General features: G+C 37.0%; 1 protein-coding gene across 1 annotated transcript; it reads right to left on the minus strand.

Moving 5' to 3' along the window:
- Window positions 1-432: 432 nt before the first annotated feature.
- IMPA1 (inositol monophosphatase 1) lies at window positions 433-11,535 on the minus strand. Its single transcript, XM_032181800.1, has 9 exons — window positions 11,450-11,535; window positions 9,859-9,941; window positions 8,587-8,720; window positions 7,125-7,229; window positions 5,806-5,851; window positions 5,549-5,657; window positions 4,656-4,764; window positions 3,024-3,175; window positions 433-2,612 (listed from the first exon to the last, which is right to left on the minus strand). The coding sequence occupies exons 2-9, from the start codon at window positions 9,919-9,921 to the stop codon at window positions 2,494-2,496; spliced, it is 837 nt and encodes a 278-aa protein (XP_032037691.1). The 5' UTR covers window positions 9,922-9,941; window positions 11,450-11,535; the 3' UTR covers window positions 433-2,493.
- Between the last annotated feature and the right edge of the window lie 415 nt (window positions 11,536-11,950).

The raw sequence follows: 11,950 nt of genomic DNA on the forward strand, positions 1-11,950 counted from the left end.
AGTGTGATCAGTGAGAAAGCAAAGATGGGAAATGGCACTTTAAACATCCTCCTTCAAAGAGCATTAGGACAATTAATGATGAGAAAGCCACATGCTTCAACCAGCTGAGGGCCTCAGAAACAAATCATAAGCAAGGTATCTGCAAGGTTTGAGCTCTGAGGACTGACATCATTACTGTTCTGTTATCTCATAGGAAGATGTTCAAATAGTCTCCCTAAAAACCTGGTGCAGGTGTATACACAACCCCGCATCTGTAAAGGCTCCACAGCTCATGATCTTTGTGTATCAGAGCCTAAGAAGAAAAAGTGTTCAATTCAGAGAAAGCTTTAAGCCCCAAAAACCAGCTTGTTGGGACCCTGCAACAAATTATGAATCATACTTTTCTTCCTAGTAGCTGGTATGGTGCTGTGTTCTGGATTTAGGATAAGAATAATGCTGATAACACACTCCAATGTTTCAGTTGTTGCTGAGCAGTGCTTGCACAGACCCAAGGACTGTTTGGCTTCACACATCACCCTGTCAGCAGGCAGGCTGGGAGTGCACAAGGGGACGCAACCTGGGCAGCTGATGCCAACTGAACAAAGGGGTGTCTCATAACATATGGCGACATGCTGAACAATATGAATTGTTCAGTATATTTATTTATCATGATTATTTTCCCTTCCTCTGTTGTTCTGGTGAACTGACGTTATTCCAACACGTAAGTTCTACCTTTTACTTCTCAGTTCTCTAGCCAAGCCCCATGTGAGCAAACAGCTGTGTGGTGCTTAGTTGCTTGCTGGGTTAAACCACATCACCACCTCATTATTTTTTTTCTTATTTATTCTTTTTAAGGTATGCCTCCATTTCACAAATTATTAGTTTAAAAAATAAGTTCTGCAGGATTTGCTCTACCACAGAAATGGTATAATAAACATACTTCAAGAAATAATGATGATCCCACATCATTTACAGCAATAAAGTTACAGTAAAATGTTCAAACAGTTCCTGTCCTTGTCAAATAGTTACTTTAGAAGTTTGTTTTTTTTTGACAAGACCTTCAAGTATCAGGCAATTGCTGATCTCATTCGTATTAATCATTTGGCATTAGATACAATTTCAAATTAAATATTTCTGAAAAATCTGCATGAAAAATATCACCACACATAGAAGACTCAAATTTACAGTAAGAGAGCTGTTGGATCTTACTAGACAGAGAACATTATTTTCCAAAATAAAAGTAGTGGGACAGCAGTACAAGAAGACAGGTTTTCTAAAGCATTGCTGTGATTTCACTGGACCATCACTATAATATAATTTTCTTTTGGAAACCTCAGACACAAAAATCAGTCTAAAAATTGAGCTAAGTTAAATAATTTTTAAAGTGCATTAATTAACCAGTAGGCTGATATTTTTAAATACAAAAATGCAAAGAATCCGTTTTAGAAGTTTAGAACAATGAACACATAGTATACTAACACCTTCAGATTTATAAACACTTTAGGTTTATATACACTTCTTTTGTGCCTGTACACAATGGAAACCTGATCGTGCTTGGTCACTGTTTTTATAACTTACAAAAAGATGTAAAAAACCTGGACTATTGGCTTACTGTTTGCCAAATGAGTTGCTGCAAATTCTCTTGAACTTTAAGGATTCCTTAGATTTTGAAACACATTCATCCATGGAGAAACACAAACAAGATTAATGGCTGTTATAACTGCCAAGAATAAGACCAAGGACCTAGTATGAGCTGATTTCAAAGGACAAATGCAAATCATACTTCATCGTAATTTGGAGGAAGTCCATTTGCTGAGAGGAGATGTGCTCTGAACTTATTCTTGAGAGAATCATGTGTTTTTTGGCACAATATTATTTTTCCAACTGTAATGAATTTGCAAGCGTACTGGCCACATACGAGGCAGAAGAATATATTGTATATAATAAGAAACCATAAGAAAGGTAGAACTAAAACAAAGACAGGCAACAAAGGCTTTAAATTAGAGTCAAAACTACACGCAACTAAAAAGGTCTGGAAATGCATGAACCATCTCTAGAAAATACATAACAACGCTGATAACACTGAAGAAAGCAACCATCAGAAGGAGGGATAGAGAGTGGAAAACAGTACTGCCTTGATCTTTTTGGGTTTGGGATCAGGTGTCATTATGTGGTGTTTAGCCAGTGAATTTTGTTTTGTCACTTACGGAACTATACATCAAAGAGTCTCTTGCTACGTCTTCCAGTGTAGCATAAAACTTGAAAATTGTAGCTTTACCTATATGTTTCTTTTCATAAATCTATGTGTGATTGTGATGTGAAATAGAATAGCTAGCAGTAAAAGCTTACTTAGATGTTGGTCCAATCTCAAAACACTACTTCCCATCATGAACTACCAGTACTGAAAGACTACCATCTATTTATCTACCTTTTTATCAGGTTTAAGGTGTAGAACAGCCACCACATAACAGAGACAACCATTGCATAATTACATTTAAGGCATAGTTTTGGTATTCAATTAGTTGCATCATCCCTTTTCAGAGGGATTATTTGAAGTGCTTTGGCTATTCTCTCAGCAATAGCTCGACTACTTGCTGCAATTATTCTTCGAGACATCAAGTCAAATGGTCCACCTAAAAATAAAAACAAGCAAAGTAACTATCTTATGGCTGGAGAAAAATTAGAAGTTGGTAAGAAAATGAGCAGTTAAAAAAAAAAAAAAAAGGCATAAATGATTCAGGACCAAGTTCTGCTCCTGGATAAAAATGCATTTAACTCTAAAGAAATAGTATATGAACTATATTTAAGTTTTCTTCAGTATGTTTACTGCCTTTTTTTTTTCCAGGTACTTAGCCAAGAGGGTAAAAGGTTGCATTGTAGATTAAGAAAATTAAATTGAGTCTCTCCATTAACTGGATGAGAACTCTTGTTCAGTAGTTGTAACTCAGATGATTGAAAAACCTCTCTGCCATTTCAGCTGTCTTTTGCTCCAAATTAGCTATTTAAAAGGATGACAGAGTATCATGCATTCCCCCTGTATTTACCTGATACATCTAGGAGAACACCACCTGCTTCAGTAATAATGATTCCAGCCCCTGCCATATCCCAGCAGTGAATCCCCATTTCATAATAGGCATCAGCTCCACCCGTTGCCACAAGGCACATGTTCACAGCTGCTGTACCAACAGCTCTAATCCTAAAGGAGACATAGTTGGTTTTTAGTTGAGAACAGTTTGTAAGAAAGTCACAATGTCTGTGTACACAGCACAGAACACAAAAGCATCATATGCAAATGAAGTGAGATAGAGAAAATGCGATTGAATGCTGCAGTGAAACAAGTATGTGGAACTAAAGTCCCAATTATTTTTTTAGTAGCTTGAACAGCTCTGTGAGTATAGCAAATTTCCAGAAATAACATGTATAAATTTCATTAAATAATTTGGTTTAGAGCAAAAATAAATCTTGAATAACTTCTTAACCTAAAAAACATATTATGGAAGATACCTACCCATGAAACAATAAGAGATATTGTACTTTACTTTTTGAATACAAGAATTCAGGTTGAGGGCATATTGTTCTCTAACTGCAAAAGCAGTTACTTCAGTTTTTCTGGAGATGCTCAGTACGCATGTTTGACTTGCAAAATATACTAGCAGCAGTAATCATAAAAATTAAATTACATAGTATAAATTCAGTCTGGATAGCGATCAAAGCATTGTTGGAGTTCCAAATACCAATTTCTTTTGGAAATGTTGATGTAATTAATAAGCGACTTGTACAAATAATTATAATCACCAGTAAAATTTACATTAAAATGTAACTGTACAGCTTCTTGCTGCGACTTGCTAAGCAACTTAAATTTACTTTAATATATTTACTTTTTAGAAGTAAAATACCAAAGTTGAACCGAAAACACTACTAAAACGTATTCCCTACTTGTAATTTAACATATATTCTTTAACAACATCAGGAACCTTTTGAAAGTACAAACCGTCCAAATGTTAGATGTTAAAACAAGAATCCTGAGAATCTCAGCATAGAACTACAAATGCTTTTAGATTAGAAATGTGAGTAGAATTCATTGAACAACAGAAAACTGTCTACTGAAACTACCTTTTTACAAAATAATTTGTGGAAATATAGGCTTCAGCTTATCTGTAAAAGAGCGAACATGGAATGCACTGAAGTAAGACCAGTTTGTAGGTAATTTAAATTACTTCAACAAATTCAAAACACTGATATAGCACTGAAATAAAAAAAGGGAGATCTACTTTTGTCTTCTATATTAAAAAAAATAAAAAATGATAGTCATAACTACTGGGAAAGAGAACTAAAACCTAATACAGCTGCTTTAATCTAACATAACTGCTCCAGTTTTACTCCATGTGTATGTCAAAATAATGCATTTTTTTTAACCTACAAAATACAGTACTTTTTAGTCCTGCAAACCCAAGTATGCTTCAGTTCTCACTACTATCTGATTGTTAGGGTTTTCTTATCTGTGTCCCAGCCTGAAAAAAAGTTGCAACACACTTAGTTTCTCTGCAGAAGCTACTAGACAATAACATTTAGATCACATTTCACTTTTGCGTTGTTATATGGAATGTAACTGACCCATCCTAAAAATGACAGTATATAGCACTATCAGTAAAGATCAAAAATAAACAGTATCTTACCCATGAATAGGAATACTGAGAAGTCTTTCCATGTTAGAAAGAATTATTTTTATAGTCTCTGGATCACGATTAGATCCCAATTCTGTTACTACAAGGGATTTTGTGATGTCTGGAAAAGAAATTAAAAAAAATTACTTTTCCAACAGTACAACTTGGTTACTTAATTACAGTTATTATGCAGGTTAAACTTGAACAGAGTTTATGTCGTTGCTTTCTTATACAACGAAATAACAGTAAAGTATTTTAGTGTTAATATTATATATACTGGATGTAAGTATCTTTTTCTACAGGTACAAGGGCAGGATAAAATTAAATAAAGCCAACAAAGCTTGAGATGGTTCAACTGTGTACATCCATTAATTTATGCCATTTATTAAATTAAATTCTACTGCTAGAAAAAGTTTTAACAGTTTTCAGATTTTTAAAAGCCCCCCATTTTACGTGTGGATTTTGTTTTGCATACGGTATAGTATACTACAGTGACACTAATTTACACCCATGCTAGTTCACACCTGGAAGAAGTCAATTTTTTTTTTTTTTTGATAGATTTGTTACAGTTTCTAAAGAACAAATGCAGAGTGATTAGACGCATAGGGAATAAAATAAATAATTACGAAAAAAAAACAAAGACACACAAGGAATAAGATCTTCAACCGCTGACTGCTGATCTTGCAAAGATCATAAGCACAATAAATGCGTAAAAGAGAACATAAAAGGTGTTTCTCAAACTTGAACAACCCATAGTCAAAAAAGCCTATCTTTGCAAAGAAAAACATGGATATATTCAAGTTTTTTAGCACAAGCCTAAAAGTGTGGAGGCATCACTTTCAAAATAAATGGAATTATTATTAGAAAAAAATAAAATTAAAAATAAAAAACTTTGTTCCACTTACCTTGTTGGCCTGATACTTGCAGTTTCTGACCATTGCAAAATGCACCTTTTCCTTTTCTGGCAGTATACATCTTGTCTTCTACACAACTATACACAATTCCAAACTCTATCTGCAAGATAAAGATACCTTAAGGTTGGTGCCTTTTTTTCCCCCTTCCTTTCTTCCTATTTAATGTAAAAATAAGAATCTTAGTAATAACTAGAAACAAGAAATTAATTGCTTTTGCTTGATTAGATAATAAGTAATAAAAAGTATACCTTTTTGTTTACAACAAAGCCAATTGAAACTGCCACAAACGGAAACCTACAAAACAAAATATTTCACTAATTTATAGTGAGATACTATACTTTTATTACCATGCTTATGCTTAACAAAAATGATGCTTGCTTAAATGTAACATATTTGAAAAAGAAACACGGGAAACGTAGGAAACACTGGTTTTCTGGGATTTGCACCATTTACTACAAAAATAGACTCAACAACACTATTTACCACTGCAAATACCAACTTTTCCACTCACTGAAGTTAGGCACATTGCATCTGGGCTTAGGGACTGTTACTATTTTACAGCCAAAGAACACAAGGAAGCCTCTATGCTACTAACAGTTGTTTTTAGAGGGAACAAACTGTCTGGCCAAAATGGTCTCATCAGAATAAGCAAGTCATCTCCCCTTCCTCCCCTCTCTATCAAAGCAATACAGAAGATATTGATATGAGAAGGGAGAATGCAGAGGAAAGAAGGAAGGCAGTGCAAGTGTATACAACATAATGGGCTGCTTCCCAGTGTTGCTAAGTCTTTTAACGGTCTACCAATTTTTTAATTTTATTTTACAATTTATGGTTCCAAAGAATTTGCTTTAATTATCCTCTGCAAAATTACAGACTTAAGTTCTTTTCTTTTGCAGCTTTATAAACATGTTATTTAGTAGGATTCAAGACCAGTTTAAAGCTGTGGCCCACACAGTAACAGTCATTTCAAAATGAGAATCGAGTATGTTCAGAAAAGCTCACCAGTGCCAAAATTTAGCATGTTTCAAAGTTGAGGGAATAGGCAATTGTCATTACCCTGAAATTACAGTCATCACCCTAATGAAAAATACCACTAGGCAGTCACTGTTGATAATTCTGCTTTCTTTTATGGCAGCAGCTCATAGTTCTCAGTGAATTTGTGATTTGTTAGAAATCAGCACTGGGAACTGTTATTGCCTCTCACCAAAACCTCTCTGAAGATGCAACTCAGAATTCTGACTCATGCTGCTTTACTTTTAAAAATCTGTTCATCTATCTTTGGCACCTGTGCCAAAAGATAATGAACCAGCACTGTACGGGTCTCACGTGGAATTTCTGCTCTTGGTTACAGTGAGACTACCATAATCATCACAGAAGTACAAAAATGGTAACAGGAGGTTTGGACAATGTCTCTCAGTAAATTCCAAGAACCAATTTGTAACCATTAACAATTACACGATATCTCTTTTAAAACTATTTAAAAGTTAAAAAGTGTTACTTTCCTGAAACTGAAGAAAGAAAAGTGTTTATCAGTTAAGCAGCTAACATAAAAACAAGGAAGGTAAACCTGTGTACGAAGTTGGTAGTTCCATCAATAGGGTCTATAATCCATGTGGGGTTATCTGTTAAAATGCTGCCCTCCCCAGCAGCAACAGATTCTTCTCCGATGAAGCTGAAGTAGCAAATGCATTAAAAAGATACAAAGAGATTGTTTAAAAAGTCTGAGTCACTGTATTGTCCTTGAAATTACAATTCTTAAAGTGAGATGGAGGTTTTTGCACCATCAGTGCAATACGTAAGAAGCTGAGAAATGCAGAACTTAGCTGGAAAGCACCAACTGCATCTGACCAAGCTTGCATTGAAATTTGTAATGTAAGAAATGAACCTCAAATGTGGGGAAATAAACATTATGTTTTAATATCCCTTACCAGAATTTACCATTAAGAACACTTAAGTTTTCATATTTTTTCCAGTAACGAAATCATTCATTTTTGGCTAGAATACTTGCATCTATTTATACCTTTCAGTTACTTTGTGCTATAAAGCACAGGGTTTTGCCTGTATTTTAACTGAAGAAAGCTACTGTGGTCAAGTACCGGTGGTTAGACCGCTGCTGTAACTGCTAGTCTGATTTCAACCCAAATACGACAGAAAGTTACAGAGTCTCAGAACTGTTTATTTTTACAAGTTCTGTGAAAAAGGTAACTTGGTAAAGGTATGAATTCCAAATCAGAGCTCTTCCTGAAGAAGAGCATAGTGCATGATCAAACTAAAATATTTTAAAATGTTTATCAGCGTCATAGAAGCTTATTTCATGGCTATTACACACATCTGTAAGCTTAAACTGATTTGGTCAGGTTACTGACATCTTTCATCACTTTAGTTCTTCTAGCCCCATACATATTATGTTTCACATATACTGCTACATTAAGAAAATTTCCAGGGAAATCCAAGAAAAATTAGCAAATCTGTTAAAAAATACAGAAATTAGTATTTTGTAGGATAGACTCCCAGTTACGCAGAATCAGAAGAGCCTGCCTTCTTTCAGGGACATCTGATTTTCTACACTATATAAGATTTGCCAGAGGTACACCCAGTACCATGGAAGCCATCCAGCTTGGACTGTGAGTGTATGCTAGTTTCAACAGCCAACAGCAAGAAATTTGGTGCCTTGGGGCCACCCTTGATTCTCCAACATAAACCATCAAGAAGTTATTTACAGCTGGCTCAGTCTGAAGCATCTCTCAGCATGAGCCTTGAGCAGGGCTAAACTTATGTCACTAGACATATGTGGATGCCCTGTTTTGTTACTATATTTCTCTAACTTAATGACAAAATTAGTGAGCAATTAATTTAGAAGAATTTGGAAAAAAATACTTCTTTAAAACACTTAATATATTAAGACTAAGGGAGATTTCTATAATTTTCCAGCATGACAATGATAATGAAATTTTACCAACCAAAGTCATACGTTTTCCATTTTGTCACCTCTTTACTTCTAACAAAAATGTACTGATGAGAAGCCATACCTGTGAGAAGGATACTTTTCTTTTATCAAAGAAATAATGAAGCTTTCTACTTTTTGATCAGTTTCAGTCACTAGATCTACAGGTGAACTTTTAGTCATAATGGATTTTTCTTCTTTGAGTGCTCCACAGATTATCTGTTAACAAATGGAGAGAAGAAAAAAAAAAAAAAAAAGCTTTCTTCATTAGCAGTACAAAAAATTAGTTTTCATAAGAATTTGAGCATCATTGCCATAACCATAGCGTTCTGTACTGCGCATACGAAAACACAAACAGTGACAAAACCTGGATTTAATTGCAGGAGCTGCGACTCACCATTGCATTTTTCTCCAGTCCCTATTTTGCACAAACTTCTACATGACCTTTACACTGGTACATGAAGTTGAGCTTTATTTTGTTAGAACAAGTAGTGAATTTATGAATTTAAATACCACAGTGTTGAATGAAACACTTAGGACTGAGATTACATCATGCATTTTTAAGTAGGCCTTGCATTTATGATCTTAAAATTGTCAGAATCAGCTTGAATAAGTACCCATGCCTCACAGCCCAGAAAATGATTTTACTGTAATTTAGAAAGTTTTTCTGGAGGAAGACTTTAATAGGACAACATTCTGCAGAGTTTACACCTGCAGGGGACAGAATTAGTATATGGACCATCTTCTCTGGCTGCAAACAGATGTACCAAACAACCACCACGAATAACTGAACATTTGCTAACCACACTTACGACAAGGGTGTGTTGAAATGTGGAAGCTATTTCTTGTTCTAAGCCATCTGAGACTGAGAAACAGTAAAGTACTGCCACTTCTTTCTTACAGATGTATAACAGTCTTCATAAAGAGAAAACAATATGATATCTTGTGCCAACAAAACAAGACACCACTGTATAAAGCTGACTGAGGTGTTCACAAAAAAGACTGTCAACAGCTTTTAAGTGCTCAAAAAGTAGGGGGGACGGTATGGATTAAGGGATAAAACAGATGCTCTTTGTTTATCACTATTCAGAAATTATTATTTTTTTTAAAGACCTACTTAAGAAATAAAAGATACTCCTTAGTCTTTATCAGCCTCTGGTCCAAAGAAAGATGCAAAATTGTTTTTTTGAATTAATCAATCTGAAAACATAAAAGACGCTCTAATCTTGAGTTTGAATATCATTGAACAATTGTGCTATTTAAAAAAAAAAAACTCCTCAGAAGAATATCTCAACAACAAAGCTACATACACAGCTTCAATAAATAACATTATTAGTTATACATAGTTTATCCTTACCTCCCCAGCTTTTCTTGCTAAAGTAACTGCATAATCCATACATTCTTGCCAAGGATCCGCCATGTTTTCTTTGATATATAAACCTACCAAAAGGACATTGGTAAAAATTATTATGACTTTAAACTTTTTTTTTTTTTTTTTTAATAAATTCCACTTCTTTTACTCCCCCTGTTCTGGACTGCAATGTTTTCTCCTGAATACAGAATACAGAAGTATGTCCTTGTCTTTACCCTAGAAAAATGAATTTCAAAAATATGAAAATTTTTGTGTAAGTTACACGATGTTTTCTACACTTTGTGATTATAAAGGTGTAACATAAAAACATTATCAAGTACAGAACCTCAAAAGACAGTGCATATACGGGATTCTACATTTAGATACTGCTTTGAAAAGTAAGTGTGGTTACAGACAAGCACATTTTTAGATACAGTGTACAACCCAGGGTCTGTTTGTTTAAAAATAGTAGAATCTTCACTGTAATTTACTACAAGACTGTTGACACACAGCTTAGTCTATTTTTAAGTGTGGTTTAAATGAATGTAACTACCCCAAATTAGAAGGGAATAACCCCCCCAATTTATTTTTTGATGTTTATTCTGCTATGCTTTTAGACTTTTATTCCAAACACAAATATGAAATGGTTTTGATTCTACGTAAAAAAGCAGGATCCCACAGTCATTTTAAAGTATTATCTATGTTTTTGAGCATTATTAAATAATACAAACTACTACTAATTCATGCATGTCTATCTGGCACAAGCTAGGTGAAATACAAATCTGCATATCATACATTGCGTCTGACACACCCACCACAGAACCACAAGTTCATTCGATGCCACAAGGGCATTCTGAACTTTGCAGGTTTGTTTCCTTTTTGCAACCCAGCCCTTTCATAAGCCTTCCAGATAACTTCCTACTTCAGCGGTATCGTCTCTGAGATGGGATGACCCAGCCAACAGTTGTGTAACGCCTGCAGATGTGCTCATAAAAAATAGCACTGGGAAGTATCAAAAAGTAAGTAAATGCAATCGCCATGACCCATGAGCCCCCAGTCTGACCACCCTGATCTAATGGTCTTTGCCTCTCTGGACTGGAGCTGGCTGATTTTTAAGGTCCCTTCAAACTGAGCCATTGCATGGCTCCGCACAGCCCTCTGAGCACGGACAGGGTCTGTCGTGACAGGCACCCTCGAGTGCCTCGACACCCAGCACCATTACACAGCCTCACGTACCGGAGGGAAAGTAGGCAATTACATGTAGAAACTCGTCAGAACAGCATTATACACACATTCTAGCTAAACACCGCCACTTGCAATTACAAGAAGGATCTTCACCCAGCTCACTCTCGCCCCGTGACAGCTGCGTCCCGCAAGCTCAGACCCGCACGGAGAGCGGCGGCAGAGCAGCCACCGGTCCACGCAGAGCACGGGGCACCGGCACCCAGCCGCCCCAAAGGCTCACAGGGCTCCGAAGGGCTCCCCAAGGGTTCCCGAAGCCGAGCCGGCAGGGCTGGAAGCGCAAAGCGCCGCTCAGCCGCGGGGGGGGGGGGGTCAGCGCGCCCACAAAATGGCGGCCGGGGGGCTCGGGGCTCACCTGGCCTGGCAGCGCGCCCCGAAATGGCGGCCAGGGGCTCGGGGCTCACCGCGCCTCAGGGCACCGCCGCTCGCTGTCAGCGCGCTGCCGGGGTGGCACTGCGCATGCGCGCCCGGCGGAGGCGGGGCTAGCCCTGCCGCTACACGGCAGGCGCCGGGTTCTGCTGCGCATGCGCGGGGTGGGAGCGGGAACTGCCCTGAGGCGGGTGTGAGGTGGGGTGCAGTGCCCGCCGCTGGGGCGGTGCGGGTCACAGCGCCTGCAAAGGGGCAGTCAGGCAGGGGCTATTCTTCCTCCTTACGTCTTGATTTTCCCCTGAAAGCCGTGAAACGGCCTCTTTTGCTTCCTCTCTGGCTCCCCCTACTGCCAGGTCTGGTGGTCAGGTTAACATCAAACCAGCAAACTGAAACACCACTGAAGTACCATACATTTCTAAAATACACAGTAAACGCTAACTTATTTTCCAGAAAAATAGCTTTCAAACAATGTTTGTTTGTTTGTTTG

Source organism: Aythya fuligula, chromosome 2, assembly GCF_009819795.1.
Source record: "Aythya fuligula isolate bAytFul2 chromosome 2, bAytFul2.pri, whole genome shotgun sequence".
In the NCBI taxonomy this organism is placed as follows: domain Eukaryota; kingdom Metazoa; phylum Chordata; class Aves; order Anseriformes; family Anatidae; genus Aythya; species Aythya fuligula.

Bases quoted from the DNA above. Each gene is read 5' to 3' on its own strand.
- IMPA1 (XM_032181800.1), bottom strand. From the start codon at position 9,921: ATGGCGGATCCTTGGCAAGAATGTATGGATTATGCAGTTACTTTAGCA. The intron at 8,721-9,858 runs GTAAGGATAAAC...ATTTGTTAACAG, and splicing joins TAGCAAGAAAAGCTGGGGAG to ATAATCTGTGGAGCACTCAA. The intron at 5,852-7,124 runs GTTTACCTTCCT...TTTGTTTTGTAG, and splicing joins ACTACCAACTTCGTACACAG to GTTTCCGTTTGTGGCAGTTT.